The 13,977-nt window shown below is 42.2% G+C and overlaps 1 protein-coding gene across 2 annotated transcripts; it reads left to right on the forward strand.

Annotated features, from left to right (window-relative positions):
* The first annotated feature begins 3,644 nt into the window (after positions 1-3,644).
* STX16 (syntaxin 16) lies at positions 3,645-13,916 on the forward strand. 2 transcript variants are annotated; one of them, XM_058036018.1, is made up of 9 exons: positions 3,645-3,813; positions 6,042-6,053; positions 7,120-7,227; positions 8,111-8,251; positions 8,774-8,936; positions 9,858-9,949; positions 10,099-10,242; positions 10,744-10,824; positions 11,807-13,916. In XM_058036018.1, the coding sequence occupies exons 1-9, from the start codon at positions 3,679-3,681 to the stop codon at positions 11,909-11,911; spliced, it is 981 nt and encodes a 326-aa protein (XP_057892001.1). In that variant the 5' UTR covers positions 3,645-3,678; the 3' UTR covers positions 11,912-13,916. The 2 variants fall into 2 exon arrangements, with proteins under 2 accessions (XP_057892001.1, XP_057892002.1); XM_058036019.1 differs by lacking the exon at positions 6,042-6,053 and having other exon boundaries at positions 3,645-3,759; positions 11,807-13,803.
* The last annotated feature ends 61 nt before the right edge of the window (positions 13,917-13,977 follow it).

Raw genomic sequence — 13,977 nt, forward strand, 5'->3', positions numbered from 1 at the left:
GCTCCAGTTCCCTGCACAGACAAACCTGGCTCAGTGATTGACCTGCTCAGGAAACTGAGAGTTTGACAGCCCTAAAACCTGAAATCCTTCTGCAGCAAGATAAAGGCAAGAACATGATCAATTTTCCCAGGATCAATCCCTGTGCAGAGAATGCACCTCCAGCAATGACAGGGGTAACCCAGACACTTGGCTGGTTTTTTTTTCCAGAAACTTTCCTGCAGAACTTCTCTGGCAGAGAAGTGTTCCATCTGCAAAAGGATGGTGGGATTTTTCAGGGCAAAATGCACTTCATGGTCCATTAATCCTGAATTTGGCACAAGCTGATTGCTCAGGCTTCAAAAGAGTGCAATATTTCACCTCCTCTGTGTATCTACTCAATTACACAAGATAAAACATCGTGGGGATTGACCTTCATCTGGTCACTGGAGCATGAGGTCTGCTTGCCCTTCACATGGCCTGGGCACCCAAACAGTGATACAGGGACAGGAGCACAGTGAAGGAGTTTTTAAGCACAAGCAAAGGAGTTTGCAGTTTAAAAGCTGGAGTTTGAAATATGTCTCTGATTAACTTGCCATTTAAAAAAAAAAAAAAAAAAAAAAAAAAAAAAAAAAAAAGGATGCTTATCTATTCACCTCGAAATAGAATGTTGTTCTGAATATGGAGTGGTTTTTTCCACCAGAAGCCAGATCCAAATGCCACAGTAGCAACTGGAAAGTTCCCCACCAGGCCCTGGCTGTGGGAGGAGGTGGGTGCAGGAATGTGCCAGTGCAGGCAGCACTGCTGTCTCCTGCCTCGCTGGGAGCAGCAGCAGGGAACAGGCATGAAGAAAGAGATAAAAGGGCAGAGGAAGACACAGGCTCCACACCTGGGGCAGTGGGCTTAGGCACAGGCAGGCAACAGCCCTGAGCATTGCCAGGACACACTGAGGAGATGGATCTAGGGATGTCTGCTGCCTTAGAGGGGAAAATATGATCTGGGTTTTTTATTATCAGATCAAGCCCAACATTCTGATGTGGTTGTTTGCCCTTGCCATGCCTGCAGGAAGGACACACCAGGACCCAATTCCTCTGATGGTTGAACATATTCTCTCATTTCCAGCCTATATTTATTCATGACCAGGCAGAACAGAACTACCAGCTCTTATCTGCTATGAAAACCTTCCAAAGTCACCAGGTTAGTCCAGCACTGTCCACCTCCAGTAAATAAATCCATGTTCCCCTTTAGCCCAGTTCTCTCTGCCATCATGTCTGCTATTATTCTTTCTTGCTAAATTTATCCCAAAGTCTTGTATTTTATTTGGATCAGACTTCAATCGTTTTCCCTCTTTTTAAAAGCTGGAAGAATTTTTCCTGTTCTCAATCTGTGTTGTGTTGCTCATGCAGGGATGCTGTTCCACAGCCAGATAGAAAGTGCTCTTGGATGTCTGAGGCAGAAATCAGAATATTCCAGCTGAAAGGTGCCTGTAACGATCATTTAGCCCAAATCATGGTTGCATTATGATCCTGATGATTTGTTCCACTTGCATGAGGTAATTTCTGTCTCCATGCATTCATTTCCTCTGTGTACATTTCCACTACATATTATACATTCATTTGTGTCCTGCCTCCCTCCCTTTCACCACCTCTCCCCCTCCTCTCCTTCCTCCCCTGCTATGTATGCCTGAAGAACATTTTGCTATTTGTTTTAATTTCCTTTGCTAGATCTACCTTAGCTTTCCTTCTGGCACCTTTCCCTTTATGCCTACACTTCCTAACTTCTAAGATGTAGTTTTCTTTGATTAATCCTTTTTTCCATTCCTTCCACTCCCTTTGCTTATTCCTAATATCCCCTTTGAAGTGGTTATTCACCAAGTCTGGGCCCATTCCTTGCAGAGTTTTATCCCTCTGTGTACAAGTCCCAAATACTTTTATAGCCCCTGCATAAATTCCAAGCCTGCCCAACATCCAAAACTTTTTTTTAAGTTGGCAAAAATCAGAAAGCAAAATATGTTAATTGCTGCTGTGTACCAACTTCCAGCACATTGGAGTTCCTACTGGGTTCATGTTCTCCATCCAAATGAGATATTCCAAAAGGTTTTTTCTAAAAGATCATGGAGAGACCACTGAAGGCAGGAGAAATTTCTCCTGACCTGCAGCCACAGCAGCAGTGCCAAGAGAAGGCAGGAAGGTCATTAGCTGTTCTCATAGTATAAAAATTGTTACAGTAGATTAAAAATTAGCATGAAGAAATGAAGCACACACATATATTTTAAAGGCTCTGTCAGGCAGCCAAAGTGAAAGCAGATTTCAGCAGACCACGAAGAATGAGCTGCGTGCGTTAGGCCTTGCGTGGCTGGAGCTGATTTCCTTGCTAAATTCCAACTTTCAGGTCTCTCCCACTGAGGCAGAAGGGCTGCTCAAGAAAACTCCCCAAATATCTTAAATTAGCAGAGGGAATTTCCCCCTCATTTTTCACGGTCCAAGTTTGCCCAGGCAGTTCAATAAATGAGATAACATTTCCAGAAAACGGGGTTGTGATTACAGGCCCTGTTCCACCACGGTGCAAACACTGCCTGCTCTGGGAGGGTTTGAGCCAGGGAGTCTCCTGCTGCTCCGTGGGCAGCACTCCCCTGGCAGTGCTGGGCAGTGGGCACTGCTGTTCCCATGGGGATCTGTCAGATGTGCCCTGGAATAAAGGCATGGGATGCACTGGAGGGAGCCCAAGCCTCTGTCACATCTGCCCCACATGGGACTGACAGAGCAGCTGGGAAAAGTCATTTCAGTCACTGTGTTGAAAAGTCTCTTCTGAAAGGTCAAACACCATATTATTGTTTTAAATGGCATGTTCATTTTCAGGGAACATCCTGGATTGTTGGGAATCAGGGAAAAAAATGTCACTTGTCATTGTTTGGAAAACAGAAAATTGACTGGAAGCGAAGGGAATGGCAAGGAAGGAGTGGGAGGGACTCAGAAGAAAAGAAATAAATGGGATGTGGTCATGGACTTGGGGATGGATGAAGAGTTGGACTGGGGATAGACGTGTGGATGCACTGGGGATAGATATGGAGATGGATGTGGCATGGATGGGGCATGGACATGGGGATGGTTGTGAATAGAGACAATGGACATGGGAATGAATGTGGGGTTGATATGGAGCTGGACATGGAGATGGATGAGGAGATGGACTGGAGAAGAATGGGGGGATGGACATGGACACGGGGATGGACACGGACGCGGGGATGGACACGGGGATGGACACGGGGATGGACAGGGACACGGCCATGAACACGGACACGGCCATGAACACGGACAGAAGGATGGACACGGACATCGGGATGGACACAGACATGGACATGGACACGGACACGGACACGGGCGCTGCTGCCCCGGGCCCCGGAGCACCGGAACTGTGTTGTGGCGGCCGCGGTGCCGGGCGGAGCGGCGCGGGCGCGCGGCCGGAAGGCGGCGGGCGCTGCACAACGCGGAAGTGCCGGTGCGGGCCGGGGCGATGGCGGCGCCCGGCGGCCGCGGGGGCCCGGGCTGGGGGGTCCCGGTCCCGCCCAGGGCCGGCCCGGCCCCGGCCCTCTGAGCGCTGCCGCTCACGGCCCTCTGACGGGTCTGCGCCCCGACCCTGTGAGGGGCGGCCGCCGCGTCTGCCGCGGGCCCCGGGCCGGGCTCGGGCCCGGCGGGGCGGGGGGCCATGGCCACCCGGCGTCTCACGGACGCGTTCTTGTTGTTGCGGAACAACGCGGTGCAGAGCCGGCAGCTGCTGGCCGAGCAAGTGAGTAGTTTCGGCTCCTCCAGCCCTCTGAATTCACGTAGCATGGCTGCTGCGGTGAGTCTCCTCCCTTCATCCTTCTGTACTCGCCGCGCCCCGCGCTGCCGGGCCGGGCCCTGCCCCTGTGCCCCTGCACCCTCTCCTCAAACCCATCCCTCCCTCCTTCCCCGACCTTCCTCCCTCTGCCGGCCCTCCCCACCCTGGTGGCTCCTGTTTTCCCGCTCCTTCACGTTAAAGGAATAGAAGAGATCTGTGTGTGCTGCTCGCTCCGTGTGTAATAAATCAGTTTCTGTTCTGGCAGCCTCGTGCTGGCATTGGCAGGAGGGGTTTGAGGCCGCCTCACCTCCAAAAAGAAATAAATTCATACAGCAGAACTCTTCTATTCACCTCACTGTGGGCACTGTTAAATACACTGGTGTAGTTTAGTCCCATTGCTTAAATTTCTCCTTAAGTTGCTCTGATGTTCATTGCCCTTTATTTATCCCTAAATACAAATAATACTCAATCACATCTGGTAGAAAGGGGATTCTAGAGTCTAGTGTAACTCCTCCTTACAGAAATACCAAAAGTGACTGCTTCAGAGGAGTTTCTGTAACTTTTTCTGGGTTTTCAGCTAGTCAGGCTGTGATGGGCTGCTTGGCAGCTCAGCTCTGCTCAGGTTTTCACACTTTCTGTTTAAACTCATCATTCATTTGTCACAGCCACCAGTAAATATCTGCTGGCAGTCTCATCACTCTAAATAGCTTTACATTGATGATTTTTGTTGGGAAAAGCAGTGCTTCCTGTTGCTGCCAATGGTCTTTGTTCATTGCTAACTTGTCTAAGAAGCTGTGGATTAAATTGCATTTGCAGAACAGGAAATGTCAACAGCAATTTGTATTTTTCATGTGCACTTTGGCTCTGCATTTAGTCCTTGTTCATTTTTAATGTCACTTCTGTAGATCCTTGGGTTTTTTAAAATATCACCTAGAAAAAGTGAATTATATTTTAAAAATATCGCCTAGAAAAATATTCCTAAATATTTTGAACTCACTTCTCCTGAGCAATGAAATTGCACTTTACTCAGCAGGCAGTGCAATAACATCGAGCACCTGCATCAAATATTTATTTGCAGTGCTTGTTAACATTAATGGAAGGTTTTGGCTGGGCTGCTCACTGCAGTGGGGCTGGCAGTGACTGGGAGCTGTCCCTGTGTGCAGGGGTGAAAGGAGCCATTCCTGGCCCTGTGGCATCTCAGAGTCCCCAGGTGCTGTCTCAGCAGAGGTGTGGAGGTGCTGTGAGCTGTTTGTCTCTCCTGCTTTGGTGCTGCTGCTGTGTTTCCCTGGGTGCTGGCCCCAGGCAGAGCTGCTCTGTGCCACCAGGCCAGGGGGGAAACTCCAGCCCACAGCACCTCAGCTTCCCTGAGCTCATCTCCAGCTCTCCCCTTGAGAAACCCTTTGCTGTGAGAATTCTGCCAGGAATTTCATTCCTAAACTCAATCAATCTTTACCAGTGGAGTCCTGTTCCAAAAGCTTGGGCAATCTCCTAAGAGATCATCAGCTGCTGCTGCTTTGTTAAACCACGAGGATTCTGTCCAGTTGTAGGTCTGACTTTGTTAATCTTGGAGTGAAATATCCTTCTGCTCACAGAGACTGGTGAACAGAAGGCTCAGATTCATGTCCTGGTGTATTTTTCCAGATCCCTGCAGGGTTAATGTTCCCTGGAAGCAGAGCACAGCTCAAGTGTGTACAGAAGTGACTGAACATTTGCTTCTGCCTTTTGTCCTTTGCTGTCTTTGATCCTGTGAGAATTGGGGTGCTTGTCAATAAATGTCAATAAATGTACAAAAGCTCCTCAAAAAATGTACAAACACAACCAAAGGCAGAGGATGCTGAGTGCTGCACTCAGACTGCCCTTGCTGTCATTCTTCACTGGATTCTATTGCAGCTTTTCTGCCTGACATTTCAGCATTTAGAAACTTCACTGTGCAATTACTTTGTAGAACAAACCAAGCTCTGCACTTGATCTCTTATGTTCTTGTTGTTTACCAAGGAACTGAAATGTTTTTTTAAAAGTTGGTGTGTTAAGCAAAATGCTGACTTAAAATGCAATATAATGATGTATTTATTGATTAACCATGTCTTAAAAGCCAGTTTGTTTGTTCTTGGTAAACCATCATGCTTTAAAAATAAATCAGTATTTTCTCAACTGACCATGCCCTATATCTGTCCTATGTCTCTTTTTTCCCTTTTATCTTTTGCTGTCTCTAACTGGATGGGGCTGATGGCATCCACAAATCACTTCAGGAGCTGGATGAGGTATTGTTTTCACATTTTATTCTGCCGTGGTGCATCAAGCCAACATCACTGAGATAAAATTGTCTTTCTTTATTCTGCTGGTTTATAGAATTTCATTGTATATGATGCAGTGTCTTTGCATAGAGAAATCAAACATTTTGTGATGTTATGTTATAAATAGGTAAATGTATGAACCAATCTGACTTATTGTGGGCCCGTGGGGTAGAGTGACTTTGCACAGTGAGGCCATTAACTATTCTTCATGCTTTGCATAAATTATGCAAACTTTATTGATCAGGAATAAGGTCAGGGATAAAGAAATGGCTTTCAAGAAAGAGTTGCTCAGGAAGGAAGGGGGATTGTTTTTTAAAAAGGGATGGGGTAGGGAACCACAAAACTTTCCAGGCCTGATAAGGGAAAATTACAAATCTGGGAGAAAATAGGGAAATGTTTGTATGAAAGCCTTGCCAAGTAATTAGTTAATGTTATAAGAGGTATCATTGATGATCATCTGCAGTACTTCCTTGGCTATTTGTGTTTAGCACAATTTAATTATCACTAAGTAATTTAACCATTTGAGATGCATGTCGGTTTGCAAGAGTGTTTGTTCTTCAGAATAACATTGTTTGAGAACAAGGAGTTGCAATAAATGTTTTTTATGAGATTTTCCTAAATGCAATTTTCAAACTTGCCAGCCCAATATGAACTGTGCTGCAACATTGGCTGTGAATTGTTGTCTGATAGAAATGCACCAACATGAGAGTTACTCGAATTCTCACTGCAATACCAGCTTTCCTCCTGGGAAATTTATTCTAGGAGTAACTCTGAGCTTTCAGATGCTAGAATTTATTCTAGGAGTAACTCTGAGCTTTCAGATGCTAGAATTTATTCTAGGAGTAACTCTGAGCTTTCAGATGCTGCACACGAGGGAGGGTGTGGGTCATTAGCACAGAGAGCCAAAGCAGGGACAGATGTTTGACCACATCTCTGAGGTTCATTTCTGTGGGAAGGCACAGATGCCCCTTTGTGGTGCTCAGGGGTTGGGAGGTAATTAACCCAGCTAATTGCTGTCTGTTTCCCCGTGCAGCTGGCCGATGACCGCATGGCCCTGGTGTCAGGGATCAGCCTGGACCCCGAGGCCGCCATCGGCGTCACCAAGCGCCTCCCGCCCAAGTGGGTGGATGGGGCAGACGAGGTGGGTGTGAGCCCTGGCACATCCAGCTGCACCTGCACTCACATTCTGTCCGTTTCCTAGCACAAATAGCTTTGAAAGAAAGATTCAAATAAAAAATTTAGTTTAAATTTTTGTTTGAAGCTGGTGAGACATCCAGTTGAATAGACCCTAAAATGGCAGAGATGAGCAGTTCAGTGTTTGAAAACAGGAAATGTTGGTGTTTCCTAGCAGAATTTTTCTGCCTCTTCAATCTATATGCCTTGCAAGTTTTGGAAATATTTGGACAAATGCAAGGGAGTGATTCTGGAAGCATCTAATAAAAACCTTTTCCAGTATTTGGAGTGTGAAGCTATTCTTGACTTTCAGAAAATCCCTTTTTTTAAATGCACACTCAGAACACATGTTGGCTCATCAGTTTGTGTGGACAGAGCCCATTGTGCAGAAAGATGCTTAGTCTCCTTTTACAGCATAATCATCCTTACAGATTTATTTTTAATTACTTGGTTGAAAGCATGGCATTTAACTTCTGCTGTTGAGTTGAGGCTATTCAATTTCTGACAGAGTTAGAGGTGTGACCTGAATTTCCATTTATTTTTTTGGAAGTTGGCTAAATCTTCTAGCTGTGATGCTGTATAATTATAAAAATATTATTCTAACTTAATGAAGCACATTTGAAAGCAGCAGTCTTGTCTAAGATTAATGAGTAGGTTTTAAAAAGTAGCATACTCAAAGTCTATTAAGAGTATCAGTTTCTTAGTCAGCTTTTTATGTGGCTTTTAATAATATTTGGTTTGCCTTTTATGTTACAGATTTCTCTCAATGATTTTTGTCTATCATTTGTCAGAACCTTTTTCCCTGAAGCATTAATTAATTCCCTTTCTTCCTGTTGGGCTTTCTGTTTTAGATTCAGTATGATATTGCCAGGGTTAAACAGAAAATGAAAGAATTAGCCAGTCTTCATGATAAACATCTAAACAGACCCACACTGGATGACAGCAGTGAAGAGGAACGGGCAATAGAAATCACAACCCAGGAGATCACACAGGTACAGAGGGCTTTGGGCCTACACCTCCAGTCTGGCACATATTCAATGCTTTAGGATGAGGCAGTGGTTTGCTCTGAGCAAAGGATTTATTTTGTGATCAGTGTTGGAGTGAGCCAGAAACCCTGGGCTCTGCTCTGAACTTCCCAACAAGTCACTTCAACCTCCCTGTTCTTTCCCTTGCTTGTTTGATTTTCTACTTGGAACAGGATTGGGAGATTATCAAATCAAATTTACAATTACCTCAGAGAAATCTGTATCTGCTGATGTCTATTCTGAGGCTTGCAGTCCAGCTAATTATAATGAAGCAAATGTCTTTGGTCAGAGGGAGTTGTGTTACTCTGCTGCCTTGCTAGCTCAAAGTTATTTGTTCATTTATGTTCTGTTTCCATGTCTTTTTAAACATTGCATGGGGCAAATTAAAAAATTACTTGAAAAAATGTAGAAATCAAAATATTAGTGTTCAAAGTGCAGTTTACAGTGTGTGCTGCTGTATGATTTGCACTGATGGAATTGTTCTCTCAGTTATTCCACAGGTGTCAGAGGGCAGTGCAGGTGCTGCAGAGCAGGTCACGCACCTGCACAGAGCAAGAAGCACGAGTTCTCAGGAATGTGGTGTCTTCCTTAGCACAGGCCCTGCAGGACCTCTCCACCAACTTTAGGCATGCACAGTCTGACTATCTCAAACGTAAGCATTAGAGGGGAACAGCAATGCATGGGCCCCTTTGTGGGCAGCACTCACTGAGCTCTGCTTCTTGTCTTGGCTGGGGAAACTGAAGCACAGAAGGGTTAAATGATGCACACAGGACTAACTGGAGTTGGAATTGCAGAGTCTGTGGTTCACAGCCCATGTTCAAACTGCTTTGGTCTACTTCTTTTTCTTGTTGATAAAGAAAAAATGTTATAGTTGAGTGTATCAACAAAACCATATCTAATCCATCCACAATTTTAATGCACTTTGCTTCTCAAATTGTGGATTGCAGAGCTGCATCTGTTACACTGGTGAAGCAGCCACTGGTCTTCAGCCATCACACCTGCTGCAGATGGCAGGCTCTGATAGATAAAGCTTAAGAGATAGTCTGTGATAAATTAAAATTCTGTATCCATAAACAGATTAAAAATGGAATAAATTCTGTTTAGAAGTAAAATTTTGTTCTATTCTGTTTTAAGCTGAGATAGATTTTTTAAATCTTGAAAGAAAGCCACAAAAACTGTATTTTTAAATTTAACATTGATATTTCTTCCTCCTGTGATATAAATGGCACAGGTGGAACTGCAGATCACAGTTCAGGCAAGGATTGTTCCCAAGAGAATTTGTTACAAAATAGCCTGGAGTGATCACACTTTAAAGTTCTTAACCTTCCTAAATTTTTTAACTTCATGGAACAGAACAACTTAAAAATCACTGATTAAATCAGTCTTGCAAGTCTAGTTGAATTTGTTATGCTTTTCTTAAATAGTAAGCCTGACAGTTAAAATTTAAATATTGTGATTTATGTAATTTACTACCCAGATTTTCTTTTTTGTGCTTTTCTGTTTGGTGCTTCAGACCTTACCCTGGTTATAGTGTGCTCAAATATCATGCTCAAACATAGTTTGTCTTTTACAGGTATGAAGAATAGAGAAGAAAGGTCCAAACACTTCTTTGACACCTCAGTCCCACTGATGGATGATGGGGAGGATGATACACTTTATGATAGAGTAAGTTAAGAAGTTATTACACAAATTCCATATTAATTGCATTTTCTCTTCTCAGATTGTAAATATCTGAGCTATGAAATATTTTTATGCTTTTAATTATTTCCATGTCATTAATATTAGTTCAGCATGTAAATCTTCTGTTTCAACAGGGTTTTACAGATGACCAGCTGGCATTGGTGGAGCAGAACACGCTGATGGTGGAAGAGAGGGAGCGAGAAATCCGTCAGATTGTGCAGTCAATCTCTGATCTCAACGAGATATTTAGGGACCTGGGAGCAATGATAGTAGAACAGGTACATGGACAGCACAGTGTTGGTGAGAAATGGGACATTCCATGTAGTCTGAAGGCTTCCAGACTCACTTTTCCTAATTTGCTTCTTCATGCTCAGGTTTCCTCTGCTTGAAATCTGCCACAAGTTGAGTTAATGAAAATAAATGAATAAAAATTCAACTTGTATTGTGGGTTAGACTAAAAACCAAAAAACACAGAAAGCCACAGTTCACTTGGTTATTATTAGATCAGTTTATGTTGAGTTTGTCAGCCAAAAGCAGCTGGTGTGGAATGAAGATGATTGTAAGGGATGTGATGTGAGATGGTGATGGAGCTGCTATTAGGAGCTGAGCAAGGAATTTGCTTAATGAAGTCCCAGCTAGTTCTGTAAAAATTCATTGTTTACATAGCTCATGAGCTGTTTGCTGTGAGTGTTGTTAATTACTCTGCTGTTTATGATTACATTTGCTTTATGAAGCTCATTTAGGTTCAATCTGGTGCTTGTTTTCTCCATTTTATTTAGGGAACAGTTCTAGATAGAATTGACTATAATATTGAACAGTCATGTATGAAAACTGAAGAGGGTCTAAAACAACTGCATAAGGTAAGCTGATGGAATACTTCAGCCATTTTGCATGTCTAACAAGCTTTTCTAATTACAGCTGTACTGTAAGAGGAGCTTCCCATGTAACTTCTGTTAATGTCATGCTTGGTGCCTCGAGTTGATTTCTTCAAAGACTTTCTGGGCATCCAACCAATGTGCTTTGATATTTATATTGCTGACCTGGTGGGACCTATCTGCAATTCCTTCTCTCTTTGAAAAGCCAGGCACTTGGGAAAAGGACTGGTTATTGGGTTCCTCACTGCAGACTTTAGTTTGAAAACATTATCTCAGTCATGTGAGCTGAAAGAATAATTATTAATGTTTTCTCTTACCATCAGACACTTGTTAGATCCAACCTCTTGCTTTAATGTGAAGTTTTGCTATGAACACCTGAAAAGTTTTATAAACATTTATCTCAGCAGATCAGAGTTCTGTGGTCATTTTGTTTTGGTTTTATTTTGAAGGCTTCTTAATTAAAAACAAAATACAAGCTTTGTTTTGTTTAGCTTCTATTAATAGACTTTAATTTGGCTTTTGGAGAATTTCCTCTATGTTGTATCCTATTAATTCCCCTGCAAAAAGGAAGGATGAGAAAATATGGTTAGAAGAAAGAAGGAATGAAGTAGAAAACTTAAGAACCAACTCAAAAATCAAGCTTTCAGTTCTAACTAAATTAAATGAAAATGCACAGCTGGCCATGTACAACAAATGTGCCTACTAAAAAAGAAATTTTGCTGTGAATTTTAATGTCCTTCAAACATGAGGGAAGGAATCTTATCTCAGCAAACTGAGTCTTTAACATGGGTGGATGTGACTTCAGTCACATTTACCTTCAGTGCATTTACCTTCCCTGGAGCTTCTGGTAGATCAGAGTTACTGTGTGGGAATTGCCTGCAATATACATTACACGTACACTAAACAGGAGTCTGTACCTCAGCCTTGCAGAAATGTAATTATTAACTCTTTCCTCTCTGTTTTACAGGCAGAGCAATATCAAAAGAAGAATCGGAAGATGCTCGTTATTTTAATTTTGTTTGTTATAGTAATTGTCCTTATTGTTGTTCTTATTGGTGTAAAGTCACACTAGGTTTCGCTTCATTTTCTCATTTTTGGAGTTTCTGTGAACTTTTTTCCCAATGTGAATGGATGGACCTGCACTCCAGAAAGCTGCCTTTGAATGTACGAGCCCTTGTGGTGCAACGTCTGTGCAATGTTTCTGTAGAATTCTTCAAAGTACAAGTTTGGTGGTCTGTGAGGTGTTTGTAAGGGTTACATGGAAAATGTCAGGAAATTTGATGCTCCCACACAAAAAAAATTTGGTGCTCTATGCAGAGGTATTTTGAAACACAGAATAATTAAAAATTGAAGTTTACCAGTGACTACAGTAATTAGTGTGTTACTGTGAACAAAAATGTGTTGTCTTCTATATTCTTATGTCATAATTGTTACAGACTTCAAATTTAAACCATGTTACTGATTCAATGGCACTGGATGTCAAAAATTGATCTTAATGTAAAATTTGTTGAGACACAAAATTGTTTGATTGAATGCCCATTCTTCCAGACTCAAAAACTCCAAAGAACTGGATAGGCAGCTAAAAAGGAAAGCTTTTAGCAATCAGAACATAATCCAACCCCTGTGATCTTAATTTAGATACTGCACCATTACTAAGAATCAGTGGTACTTGATCTTGTAAATAACAAGATGTAATCACTGGCATAATTTAACATGTTTAGTTAATTAAAAAATTTTCTGAGCTTGAGTAATCATGGGAATGATTTTCCTTTATTGGGATGATCATATTTTTTTTCATGCATTATTTTTTTTTAGTTAAAGTACAAACATTACATTAAAGCAGGGTAGTTAAGCTGAAAAAATGGAGTAGAAACCCAAAAAGAGAATCTCTGTGGCCTGCTGCAGTGGGTCTTGGATGTTTCAAACTGTAGCTGCTGTATAAATTGTTTATTTTACAATGCATTTGTCCATATGGGTTATGTTTTTGTATAAGGAGTGGCTTCACTACAGTAGATATTACATCCATTTTCCCTGACAGAAAATTCTCTTTCAAATGTCTTCCTGGGAGAGGACATGTTTGTGGTCTTTTACTGACCATGAGAGGTGTCATGCAAGTGACATGTTACAAGGCCTTCAGTGGAGAGTTTGGGGTTTTCACTGCTTTTTTCAGTGGAGAACTTTGCTGCAGGCCGTACAACAGACATTAAGGCACCATATAAGTAATAGAATACTCTTAATTTAATTCAGGCCTGAAGTGATGTGCAATTGTAGAGGCCTTGTCTTAATATTTTTAATATTGCTTTTTATTTTTTTTTATATGTTTGGTTGATTTTTTATTTCCCCAAAGGGACTGTAACTTCCTTCATTTTCTGGCTGATACAAGTGCTCCCCACAGACCTGCAGAGCTGCTCTGCTCAAGCCCCAGCAGTGCAGGTTCACAACACTATGTGATACTGAAGTTGCAACTCTTGCCTGCCCTGAGTTTCTTTACTCTGTGCTAAAGAGGAATTGAGACATGGCTTTAAACTGACCATTTTTAGGGATGGACCTGAAAGCAAAGACTGCAAAAACGTGAAAGCCTTGGCTTTTTGTGGGGCTGATGAAAAGCTTTGTACCACTCTTGTTACCTCTAGAGAAAGGGGATGTTGAACCACCAAAACTGCCAGTTCAAACTCTTCATGGATTTCATGAAGTAAATGGGTGAAAGGAAGAATGAGGCTTGTGTTGGGTGTGCAGCTCCCCTGTTCTGGTGATAGATCTTTCAATGATCGTGAGTAAAACTACTGTCCCTCGTGCTGGCTGATCACTTGGTGTGAGGCAGCAAATGGCTATAATTTAATATACTGTATTTGCAACTTTCTCTCTAACATGAGATCGTGTTATTTATTTCTGTCTTGACCGGTGCTTTTGACATTTTATCATGGCAGATGGTTTCAAAGAAGTAATAAAACACTTCCAACCTAATTGGGCAATTATTCTTTTTTTTTTTATTATTTAAATTATAAACTGAAACGTACTTTTGTGATGTTAACATATTTCTGTTCTTCATAATAAATGAAAGTGGCAGTGATGTGAAATATCTTTTTTTTTAAAAAGTAACTTTCTGTAGCACAATGTCATTTGCATTGTCAAGAGTTA

This window comes from Melospiza georgiana, chromosome 17, assembly GCF_028018845.1.
Source record: "Melospiza georgiana isolate bMelGeo1 chromosome 17, bMelGeo1.pri, whole genome shotgun sequence".
Classification (NCBI taxonomy): Eukaryota; Metazoa; Chordata; class Aves; order Passeriformes; family Passerellidae; genus Melospiza; species Melospiza georgiana.

Coding starts and splice junctions, on each gene's coding strand:
- STX16 (XM_058036018.1), top strand. CDS start 3,679: ATGGCCACCCGGCGTCTCACGGACGCGTTCTTGTTGTTGCGGAACAAC. Junction 7,228..8,110: donor GGGTGGATGGGGCAGACGAG/GTGGGTGTGAGC, acceptor TTTCTGTTTTAG/ATTCAGTATGATATTGCCAG. Junction 10,825..11,806: donor GTCTAAAACAACTGCATAAG/GTAAGCTGATGG, acceptor TCTGTTTTACAG/GCAGAGCAATATCAAAAGAA.